This window comes from Citrus sinensis, chromosome 2, assembly GCF_022201045.2.
Source record: "Citrus sinensis cultivar Valencia sweet orange chromosome 2, DVS_A1.0, whole genome shotgun sequence".
NCBI classification, from domain to species: domain Eukaryota; kingdom Viridiplantae; phylum Streptophyta; class Magnoliopsida; order Sapindales; family Rutaceae; genus Citrus; species Citrus sinensis.
The window spans coordinates 31,305,111-31,315,639 of NC_068557.1; the positions used below are offsets into that span (position 1 = coordinate 31,305,111).

Here is a 10,529-nt window from a genome sequence, read left to right on the forward strand (position 1 = left end):
TTAAATAGATTTATAAAACAGTGTTTAGAATATTTTCTAGAGTACAATTTTTTTTCGTCACGTAACCGGATCAAAATAAATACAAACACAGGAATGGAAGGTGTAGTTAGATTTCTTTTGTTTTTTTGGTGGGAGTTAGATATTTCTCTTTGACTAATATAAAAAAAATCTCTCAATTTAACCACCCAATAAAAGGGCGATAAAGTAATTTCATTCGCTCGCCTTTCTTCCAGCTGTACAGACCTCGCAATTGGGGAAGTAAGTAAATTGGGAGACCAAGCCGAGTAAATCAGCGCGTCAACACTGAAGCCAAAACCAAAAACCCTAGAAGGGCAAGCCTCGCTTTACTGGTACTACTGCTTCACTATCCCCTTCTTTCTCTCGAAAACCCAAAACCCAAAGCCTCTCATCTGAGGGATTCTTATTTCACCGATCGATTTGATCGATTTGTTGAAGTTGACGACTTTCGCCGACGGTGCTTCGATTCGGTTTGGGTAAGTTCTTTCAAAACGCTTAACCCTAGCTATATCACAACTTTTTCTCTTTATTTTTAATCGTTTTACGCGTAATTTTGATCACTCTTATGATTTAGTGCGTTTCCGAGTTTCGAATTGAAGAAATCGAAGTTTGCGAGTTCTGATATCTTGATTGAGTGTATAAATATACGCACTTTTGGTATACTCTTGATATTTGATATGTTAATTTATATGGGTTGGTGTCGAATTTGGAGGTTTTTTTTTTACTCACTTATTGTTGACTGTTGTTGGAGGGACGCGAAACCCTAGTTTATTTTTCCCTTCTGTTTGATACTTGGATTTGGTGAAATTGAGTTGCAAGATTTATTATTATTGTTAAAATAAGTTTTGGGCGGTGTTATTTCTTATTTTTCTATTGGGCTTTGATCTATTTCGACCTGTTGTATTTTTAGAGAATTTGGGTGCGAATGGTCTACCAAAACGTAGCACTTTCCCTTCTGTTTGATTCTTTGGGTTTGGTGAAATTGAGTTGTTAGATTTATGGTTCTTCACTAAATTAAACTTTGGGCTTTGATCTACTTTAGCCACTGTTAATATTACCAGTGAATTTGAGGTGCAATCTCATTTCCTGAGTGTCTCTTTTCAGAACCCAGAGTGTACTGATAACATTCTTCGCCATAATCATATGATTCTGCATCTAATGGCTCTTGAGATGCTTATCTGTTGTAAAATTTGTAACAGGAGTCTTGCTGAGTTATCCATGCATGTTATTGTTCTTTTTGGAGGACACTGCCTTACTCAGTGCACTGTTTGAGGAGGTCAGTTTTTATATTGCTTGACAACTCGTAAGCATCGAGGCTTCTTCCTTCGGTATTTGCAGCTTCTCACCATGATTGCTACTGAAGCTGTAATAACTAAGAAGAAGTTAAAGATTAAATTTGGGAGCCAGAGAATTGAAGCCGTTCCTGGGTCGCAACCATGTGAATATGGCCAGCAGCAATCTCACGTTGAAAATTGGCGCCACAGTTCTTCTGTGGCAGAAAGTAATCAATTGATGATGAGTAAACCATATCGTTCATCTGGTGGAAAAAAGATGATTGCTTCTGAGCACTCAAAGGAAAGATCGTCTATTCTACCTTTTAACAAGCGTCAAGCCCAGGAAGTAATTGAGGGTCCAAAGGATAAGAGGCCGAAGATGGATCGTGGTGTAACTCATCAGTGTTCTGTCATTTTGAAGTCACTGATGATGCATCCAGCTGGCTGGGTTTTTAATCGGCCAGTGGATCCCATGAAGTTGGACATCCCTGATTACTTCTCGATCATATCTAAGCCCATGGATTTGGGCACAGTAAAAACTAGACTGGACAGGAATTTGTACTCTGTATCTGATGAGTTTGTGGCTGATGTCAGACTGACTTTTTCTAATGCCATGCTTTATAATCCTCCTGAGAATAATGTTCATAAGATGGCACAGGAGTTAAACAATCTCTTTGATATAAAATGGAAATCCTTGGAGGAAAAATGGAGCTCTGAAGTCCCAAAAGCTGGGCTGGGGAAAATCTTGAGTGGAAAAATGATGGAAGTGAATGACACAAGGCAGAATTGTCCGAAAACACCTCCCTTGCATAGTACTCTCTCGTCCAAGAAATCAAAGATGTCTGAAGAAAAGGCTGCAAGGAGTTCATATTGTGCAAGAGCTGTTGAAGTAAGTAATATCCATTCCATAGGCGATATAATGGCAGCTATGCGTGCTTTTATACTATATGTTTCATATATTCTTAGTATTCTGCATTGGGATGGTGCCCTGACTTTTTTATATTTTGTTCTAAGGTTGAGCGGGCCAAACCAGCACAGAACTTTTCAAGCAAGCTGGTTATAAAAAACTTACACAAAGGTATGCAATGGCGGGGTAAAGTTTTTGCTTTGTGGCTGTTTACAGGAGCTAATTTGCAATGTGTCTTATAGGCACCAATGATGGTGGTAGACTTGCTTGCAACATTGTCAATGCTAAGCCACCATTGAGCCCCGTTGCCTGCAAAAGTTGTGGTAAATGTGGCAGCGCTACATGTGGATGCAACTTGCCTAGTGATTCAACTCATGCATCGTCAGGTAGTTGATCTTCCTGTTTTGTTATTCTGTTCATAGTTTGTTGTAGATGGTCAGTTCATAGTTTGTTGTAGATGGTCATTATATCCTTCGCTTTATTTTAGATATCACTTCGGAAAGATCATTGGGTGGAGATCGTGCTTGTAGCACTGATGCTTCTAAACCGGTATGTATGATGGGTACTGATAATTTTAAATAACATTTTTCAGAGCTACCGTGAACAATCCTCATCCTTTGTAATGTGTAATTGGAACGTTATATGTAAATTTAGGATTGTCAAGTAAAAAGCACGTCAACATCACAGATGAGCAAGTCAGATCCGGATTCCGATGGTGAGGATATATACTCATTTAAAGTATGTGTTATTGTTGCACTTATATCTTGTTCTGAGCATTGGCATGCTGTCGGAATGATATGAAGGAGCCGTAAGTGCTTTGGATGATGGGAATTTATGTCCAAGTTCTCAGCTTACACCTCCTGCCACAGACTCTGCTTCTGCTGAAGGTCTGTTTACTCTCTTGTGACTATGATGCCTAAATTTTATGCTAACTGATGCCTATCCAAGTGGTGAAATTGGTTTTGACTTCTTGGGTTGGTTTCAATATGAACAACTCCCGTGTCAATATATAATTGTAGTAGTGGATGATGTTAGTGTTTAACTTTTGTGTTTGTTTCTTTGGTTTAGAATGGACAACTCCACTTCTTGATGTACAAATGTCACCAAAGAAGGCTCTTCGTGCTGCGATGTTAAAGAGTCGTTTTGCAGACACAATTTTGAAAGCTCAACAGAGGACACTGCTGGATCATGTAAGCCTTTTCTAGCCATTATTTTATGTGGCTTCCAAGTTTTGTGGTGTTTTAGTGTCAACTGTTATTTATAGACCAGTGTTTTCTTTGATTTAAAGGGTGATAAAGCTGATCCAGTGAAGCTGCAGCAGGAGAAGGAAAGATTAGAACAAAGGCAGCGGGAAGGTGATTAAGCAACTTGTCACTGATTTTATGCAATAAAACTTCTTGCACTTTTTTTTTCTGTTGAGTTTGAAATATGAATTTTTTTTTCTGTTCCATACTTGTATGTTTTTGCTGAAATGTTACATTTTTTAGAATGTATGAAAATCCTGTTCTCTGTTGGATTGTTTCGAGTTGTGCAAGGCTTTGTTCTTATGTTTCTCTGCTTTTATATACAATCCCCTAATTTGGTGGTGGTCATGTTTTGCAGAGAAAGCTAGGATTGAAGCCCAAATCAAGGCTGCCGAAGCTGCCTCACGAATGAAGGCAGAGATTGAGTTGAAAAAGCAAAGGGAGAAGGAAAGAGAAGCAGCTCGAGTTGCATTGCAGAAGGTAAAACCTTTGATGTGCATTGCTTTTCAGCATATAGATTTGGTTGGGGAGTGTTGTCACCTTTGCTATTTATCTTCCCCCTTCAGATGGAAAGAACTGTTGAGATTGAACACAACCTGGAGATTCTAAAGGAGCTTGAAATGTTGAGTGGATGTTGCTTGTCCCCTCACCTGCTAAATGGGTCCGAAGCACAAAAAAGGGCATTCAAGGAAGCCCATTTTAAGAACCCACTGGAACGGATTGGCTTGTTTATGAAAAGTGATTATTTGGTAGAAGATGAGGATGAGGAGATATTGAATCTGGATGGGGATGGCGAGGAGGGAGAAATTTTTTCATGAATTAAACGTACCTTAAATATTGTTACTATTTTTTCAACCCTAATGTTCCAGCCTCTTGTTAATACTTGATAGTGAGGAAGAGAGATGTTAGCTGTAAATGAATATGATTTTCCAGATAGGATATCGGAACTTTGTAACGAAAAACAAGTATTTATACAGATTAATATAGGCGTAAGCTACTGGCTTAAATCGTACATCACTCTACCCCTCTTCAAACTTTTAAATCGTAAATATCAAGGGTAGGCTTAAATCGTGCTCTCCAGATTTTTTATCAAGAAAAATATTATGGTTCTTCCGCTTTCAGTATTTACATCTCGGTGTTACTTCTCTGACGGGCCGTTATTTTGCCACTAAACATGCAGGAAAAGTGTGATCTTTTAAAACAATTTGTTATTTTAGATTTTCTCTATCCTTCTTTGAGACGGAGAATGGTCTTTACCAATACACAAATGTATAACTTCCCCCAAAGTTTCAAATGTGGTAAAATTTTGATTGCGATTTGATCAACTTCTAATGATGCAAAATGAAATCTCCTAGAATAGTGCTTGAAATAGTGTATGATCTGAAATGAAATTTCTTAGAACTACGGGAATTCTAGCTCTAGAGTGCAGTTAAATTATTGAGCTTGGTTATCTCTGAAGAGTTCTATATCAACCGAAAAAACTGGGAAAACCAGAAGAAACAAACTTCAAATATATTGCAAAGGTAAAATCAGCTAGTGCTTTAAAGAACCTTTTAAGAGGGTATTAGTACAGAAAACAGGAAATGGCAAAATGTTTCAGAGCTCTATAACAACTAACAAGCCTACTGTCATCCAGAAAATACAATGCATTTCCTGGGACTACACTGCAAAACTCTGTACAGTTTATGTTGTGTAGCGATTCTTTGACCTGTTGTCATGCTTTGCATCCTCCTGAAAAAGAAAACCACAGCCATAAGCTATTTATTGTGTGGTCCCTAATCCTTGATAAACTAAGCTGCACAATTTAGGGCAAACATTAACAATGGACAAAAATAATAACAACAAATCCTTACATGAAAGATGAACCCTATGGTGTCACTATAATCAAGCAACTCCTTCCACTGTTTCCCAATGCTCATCTGCAACAAGATATTTAATGTTATTGTGAAGATTATACAGTCAGAATCAAAGTAACAGGTACAAATTAAAAAGGGATATATTGAAATGCCCAAGCAGTTTCAAGGACCTGATCATGTAGTAAAGACATGAATCATCTACCACTGATATGTTACAACACAAGACAAGGAAAGAGTTGAAAAAAAAACAGGCCATGACAAATTACTATTGAGTCTTACATACATGTCATCAAATTAGAATAGGAAAGAAAACTGAACTTCCTCTCTCTGTCAAGTAAAGGATAATTAATCAACATAGATGCTGTTTAACTTATTTAAGCGGACATTATAATAAGTACTGTTAATATGGAGGACGGAGGCAGGTGCAAGGACGGATTAGAGTGCACAGTATGGGATAAATTGCGTGCAAAACATCTAACATCTTCATCTAAAATTCTACCCCCATACAAAGTCGTTAACTTTCTAGCATAATTTTCCGCATTACTATGGGAACTGTAGCTGTTTGATTAATAAGTTACCTGAGCAGCTTCATTTGAAGCATTCTTGGTCCACAGAGATATCTTTTCCTGCCTAGCTCTAACATTTACAACTGCTCCACAGATTTCATCTCCATGATCAAACTGTTCTCCAATCATTGCCAGCAACTACCAAGTACATGTACAAATTTAAACCCATACTTGGTATTTAATATTAGGCTGATAAACCAACATAAACAAACAAACCCACTCATTGAGTCAAGACATACCGTATACAGCCAAGAAGTATCAGATTTTCCTTTAGGAAAGATGACAGTCCACTTCCCGCCATTAGCACAAACTGGGTCCTCCCATTTTGGCTCAATCTTATTCTTGAAACAATAAAAGTCTGCTCCCACAGCCAACTTGCTCGGATGATGTATATTGTTGTAAAGGCTGAATGCAGAAAAACTTGAATGAAAACTTTTAAGAACCATTTACAGGATAAACAAACAAAGAACGACAACTAACAACAAGCCATTCAAAACAATAAAGCAAAGAAAAGTGAACACATTAGAAATTTCATGATAAACAATCCCTATAACAGAGTTCAAAAGCATGTAAAATTTACCAATGAATCTTTCTCCAAAGTTCAATTGCGTTATTAATGGTGCCACTCAAAGATCAATCCTTCAAGCAGTAAGGACGGACCAAAAAGAAAATTAAATCCAAAAAATAAAAAGGCTAAAATTATGACGACATCTCGCAAAGATTGATTCTTTAGGGAAAAGAACCAGAATTTCCCTTCAATTTCCATCAAACTTTCACATAATCTAAACAAAGAACATTCATTGACATCAGAAAACAGAGAAAACTTTTAGTCTTTCCTAAATTATCTCAAAAACCTAACAAATCGCACAAGAAAAAAATAAAATAAAAAAATTTTACCTCCAGAACTCTTCAACGGAGGAGAAGGTGTAGATGGAGCGCATGGAGCTACCCCACGTGGCTTGTTTTGATTTGGCAAAAGGGTTATCGAACCAGAAGGTCCAAGAGTGTTCGAGAGGATGCGGCTGTTGCATCACGGCGGTTGAATTCTTCGAGGGCTCATCGTCGCCAACGATCTCGCCTTCCTCCAGCTCCTCTTCTTCGCTAGGGTTAGGGTTTTTGGTGTTTGTTTGGTCTTCAGTTCTTGGGTTATCGCTCTCTCCAGCCATTTCCTCTCGTGGCTTCTGCTTTTTTGTTTCCGGCTCTTATTTTGCCTCGGGACTATGAGAGGGAAATATATCCCTCTTTATCTTGTGGGTCGGGTCTGTCAAGCGGTTCGGGCGGTGCACTTTTTAGTTTACGCTTTGTCGATGTTTTGTCGTTACTTTAGTTCTCTTCAAAATGTATTAAACGCTAAAACATTTATGGGAAGATACCCCTTTAATTCTCTTTAATTTTAATTTCATCAATAAAAATTTCTCGGATCTCTCTATACTTACTTTTTGTTCCCATTGTATACGTTATTTCTGAGAATTGTTTCTTATCTTTAAATCAGTAACTAGTCCTCTAAAATAATTTTCTTGAAAGCCATAAAGCTACAACGTGTGATAAACACATTTTAATTTCTTAAATAAATCTTGAGGATGATCCATAGCAACCACTGGTAACTGGACCCTTTGAGAATGATATTGGGCAAGCACAACAATGAACATATGAAGAAAAATAAATAATTTGAAAATTAAACTGGCCAAAGAACATTATTAGGGCCCCCGGCCGCGACTAAGTTACCCCGGTTTTGTCGGCTTCTTGTGGCATCGTTGGATTTATAGGGACAAAATCAAACGGCTGGTATGAGCCAAGGAACATTATGGAGTGCGTTAATTTTTTTATTTTTTGGGGGAAAAATGCATTGTGAAGTTTCTCTTTGTTCATAATAATTATGTTAGATTTATTCTAATTTATTTCCCATCAAAATTCTTTAACATAAAGTGTTTCCAAAGTGCAATAATTCTTTAACATAAAATTCATAATGCAATCCATTTAGAAGCAGACATTACACACAACAGGCCCGGGACACAAATATCATATGGAACCCCAAAAGTCATTCCACATAAGAGATCTCTTATTGCCAAACAGCTAGCATTCGTAGAATTTTGCTCAGCTGCCTCTACTATTATCAATTTTCATGCACTCGAGGTATGATTTTTCATTGAGCTTATGGGAGAAGAAGGTTTTGACGAATTCTTCCATCCCTACTCTTATAAATAATGGTGGATTCTCAGGGCTTATGAGGCTGGTTGCTGGTCCAACTTGTGCATCAAATTTGGGGCTGACGAAAAAGGCAATGGAGATCCTCTCTTTCACTGAATTGACTGTTGCCCTGTGCTCGACGCTGCGATAAACTCCGTTGCTCATAATCTGTAAATTTAAATTAATCACATATAATGTGATTAGAGAAATAGAATACAACTTGCACCACGTTGACATTTAAATTAGTAATAAAATAATACATCATATACAATACACTCAATTTGTGTACGGATGGTATATAATATAAATTGATAAGAAATTAACGATAAAAACAAAAACAAAAAAAAAAAAGTTTGATATATTGGAATTAATAAATACTATATGTCGCTAGTAACATATATGACAGGTGTAGTTTCATTTGATGGATGGGATGGGATGTACATGAACGCATACAGATAGTGGCGGAACTAGTCGGGCGAAAAGAAGAACAACAAAATTCAATAAGCAATAATAAAAAATCTACAAAAGCAAGGGCCTAAAATTAAAGTTTAAAAGAAGTAGACTAAAAGTTTCAATGGACACGTTTTTTTTTTTAAAGAAAAAAGAAAAAAATTTGACATACATACCATCGAGGCTCAAACCAATTGGACCTAAAGTGAAACGTGAATGCGCACACAATTCTTAAACCAGGAATTTGGTTATAATATTAATTTGTCCTGTCTGGAGCAAATAGGAATGGAGAAAAATTGAAACTGACAAATGAATAAAGTAATTTACCTCAAGAATATCACCGACATTGACAAGAAGAGCATCGGGGAGGATGTGAGCAGGAATCCAGACCCCATCTTTTTTAATCTCAAGACCATCAACTCCATTAACTTGGTGAAGGATAGTGATGCCACTGGCATCAGAGTGAGGTGCAAGCCCCATAACCTGACCCGGTGTCGGGCATGGAGGATAGTAAGCCATCCTCACCGATTGCCTCCCATCTTCAAACATTTCTTCCATTTCTTTGGCGTCCATCTTCAGAGCCTTTCCCATCGCTCCAAGAAGTTCCATGGAAAGTTTTTGTAATTCCTGGACGTATGACTCTAAAGTTTTCCTGCATATGTCGATTATTAACGAACTAATTAATTAATCTCTGTTAAATTGATTAATTAGCTGGCTAGCTAGCTAGTGAGAGAGAATTATATTAACCTTAAGGATGGAGGGAGCTCTGGAAATAGGTGTGATTTCCTTTGATGAAGTGGGTTTGTTACCGTATAGAACCTGTCTCCCCAATCAAGTATTCCATCTGATCCGGCCACGCTTCCGTAGCCTTCAGCATCACCTGGCTTTCTCTGGTATCTCATTTTCTCTTCTATTGGAAGCTTGTAAAATTCAACCATATCATGCTTCAGCTTTTCCAGCAGTGAAGACCCAATTCCATGGTTCACCAACTAGAATACGTACGAACATATATACATACAAAAATCATAACGTGCTGTAAATATATAGTTAATAAGATTCGGCTGTTTTTTTTTTTTTTTGGTTAATAATTATTTATTTGTGCTTTTACTTTTATTTTTACAAAAAAAAATTATATCTATTACCTGAAAGATGCCCCATTCTTTGCAAATAGCACGTAAGTTGTCCAGTTGAGAGTTTGTGTCTTCCTCGGAAAGCAAACATTCCAGGTCAATAGTAGGAACTGGGATGGAGGGAAAGTGATGGGTTCCTCCATTCGAGAAGTTTGGTGGCTCTTGATCTGCACGAAGGAAGCACTGCGGCACCGTGAGCTTATCGGGGTTTTTTATCATCAGTTCCTGAACACTTGGTATGGAGGATTCTGAGCCTTCAAGACCTGCAGCTGACTCTGAAGATGATGCCATATCATTCACAGAATTCGGTGCTTCCGAATTATTTATTAGGAAATCTAATCGAGGAGGTTTTAATATATATGCACAGTTTTAAAAACTAAATCTTCTAACATATTTGAGAGTAATCAAGAATTACACGCACCCATATATATATACACACTCACACACAGAGACTTTGATTTTTATTAATTATAAAATTAAATAAAAATAAATTTTACAGTGCCCGCTGAGGATGCTCTCCTGAGGCAAGTACAAAATGGAAACATAAGCGGAGAATTTTATTAAAAAAGAAAAAAAGAAATTGAAGCTAGCCCAAGAAGTGTATTTTTTTAAGTAAATTAGGGTGCACAAATAATCTAATTCAATCCAATTCAAAATATTCGGATATGAATCAAATGTGGATGAATAATCTAACCCAATCGAGTTGAATTTTAGTGGACTCAATTGGATCGAATCGTGGTCAGATTGAGTCAAATCTGATATGATCCAATCTGAACTGATAGCAAATATATGTTGAGTTTGGATTACTTTTTTTTTTTTAAATCTAATTAACCCAAAATTTGATCGAGTTTATTCGAATCCAATCCGAACTTGAATTAGCCCACCCCTAATCTAAAT

At 37.1% G+C, this 10,529-nt stretch overlaps 3 protein-coding genes across 3 annotated transcripts; 1 reads left to right on the forward strand and 2 right to left on the reverse strand.

Annotated features, from left to right (window-relative positions):
• The first annotated feature begins 221 nt into the window (after window positions 1–221).
• Window positions 222–4,455, forward strand: LOC102614300 (transcription factor GTE12). Its single transcript, XM_006467499.4, has 11 exons — window positions 222–494; window positions 1,218–2,181; window positions 2,307–2,370; window positions 2,442–2,585; window positions 2,687–2,748; window positions 2,854–2,914; window positions 3,003–3,086; window positions 3,268–3,389; window positions 3,488–3,554; window positions 3,802–3,923; window positions 4,010–4,455. Exons 2-11 carry the CDS (start codon window positions 1,366–1,368, stop codon window positions 4,259–4,261), a joined length of 1,794 nt encoding a protein of 597 aa, XP_006467562.1. The 5' UTR covers window positions 222–494; window positions 1,218–1,365; the 3' UTR covers window positions 4,262–4,455.
• Window positions 4,456–4,939: 484 nt separating this feature from the next.
• On the reverse strand, window positions 4,940–7,088 carry LOC102614001 (eukaryotic translation initiation factor 4E-1-like). The gene is made up of 5 exons (XM_006467498.4): window positions 6,763–7,088; window positions 6,105–6,270; window positions 5,878–6,003; window positions 5,297–5,362; window positions 4,940–5,174 (listed from the first exon to the last, which is right to left on the reverse strand). The coding sequence occupies exons 1-5, from the start codon at window positions 7,029–7,031 to the stop codon at window positions 5,127–5,129; spliced, it is 675 nt and encodes a 224-aa protein (XP_006467561.1). The 5' UTR covers window positions 7,032–7,088; the 3' UTR covers window positions 4,940–5,126.
• Window positions 7,089–7,793: 705 nt separating this feature from the next.
• Window positions 7,794–10,041, reverse strand: LOC102613700 (protein SRG1). The gene is made up of 4 exons (XM_006467497.3): window positions 9,645–10,041; window positions 9,250–9,491; window positions 8,830–9,154; window positions 7,794–8,220 (listed from the first exon to the last, which is right to left on the reverse strand). Exons 1-4 carry the CDS (start codon window positions 9,921–9,923, stop codon window positions 7,960–7,962), a joined length of 1,107 nt encoding a protein of 368 aa, XP_006467560.1. The 5' UTR covers window positions 9,924–10,041; the 3' UTR covers window positions 7,794–7,959.
• Window positions 10,042–10,529: the final 488 nt, after the last annotated feature.

What these genes read in the sequence shown, in the direction of transcription:
- LOC102614001 (XM_006467498.4), bottom strand. Translation starts at nt 7,031, where the DNA reads ATGGCTGGAGAGAGCGATAACCCAAGAACTGAAGACCAAACAAACACC. An exon ending in TCCGTTGAAGAGTTCTGGAG is followed by an intron (nt 6,271 to 6,762) that starts GTAAAATTTTTT and finishes TTCTGCATTCAG; the next exon opens with CCTTTACAACAATATACATC. An exon ending in CTTCAAATGAAGCTGCTCAG is followed by an intron (nt 5,363 to 5,877) that starts GTAACTTATTAA and finishes ATCTTGTTGCAG; the next exon opens with ATGAGCATTGGGAAACAGTG.
- LOC102614300 (XM_006467499.4), top strand. Translation starts at nt 1,366, where the DNA reads ATGATTGCTACTGAAGCTGTAATAACTAAGAAGAAGTTAAAGATTAAA. An exon ending in ATTGTGCAAGAGCTGTTGAA is followed by an intron (nt 2,182 to 2,306) that starts GTAAGTAATATC and finishes TTTTGTTCTAAG; the next exon opens with GTTGAGCGGGCCAAACCAGC. An exon ending in AGAGGACACTGCTGGATCAT is followed by an intron (nt 3,390 to 3,487) that starts GTAAGCCTTTTC and finishes TTTGATTTAAAG; the next exon opens with GGTGATAAAGCTGATCCAGT.
- LOC102613700 (XM_006467497.3), bottom strand. Translation starts at nt 9,923, where the DNA reads ATGGCATCATCTTCAGAGTCAGCTGCAGGTCTTGAAGGCTCAGAATCC. An exon ending in GAGCTCCCTCCATCCTTAAG is followed by an intron (nt 9,155 to 9,249) that starts GTTAATATAATT and finishes CGACATATGCAG; the next exon opens with GAAAACTTTAGAGTCATACG. An exon ending in ATGTCGGTGATATTCTTGAG is followed by an intron (nt 8,221 to 8,829) that starts GTAAATTACTTT and finishes TTAAATTTACAG; the next exon opens with ATTATGAGCAACGGAGTTTA.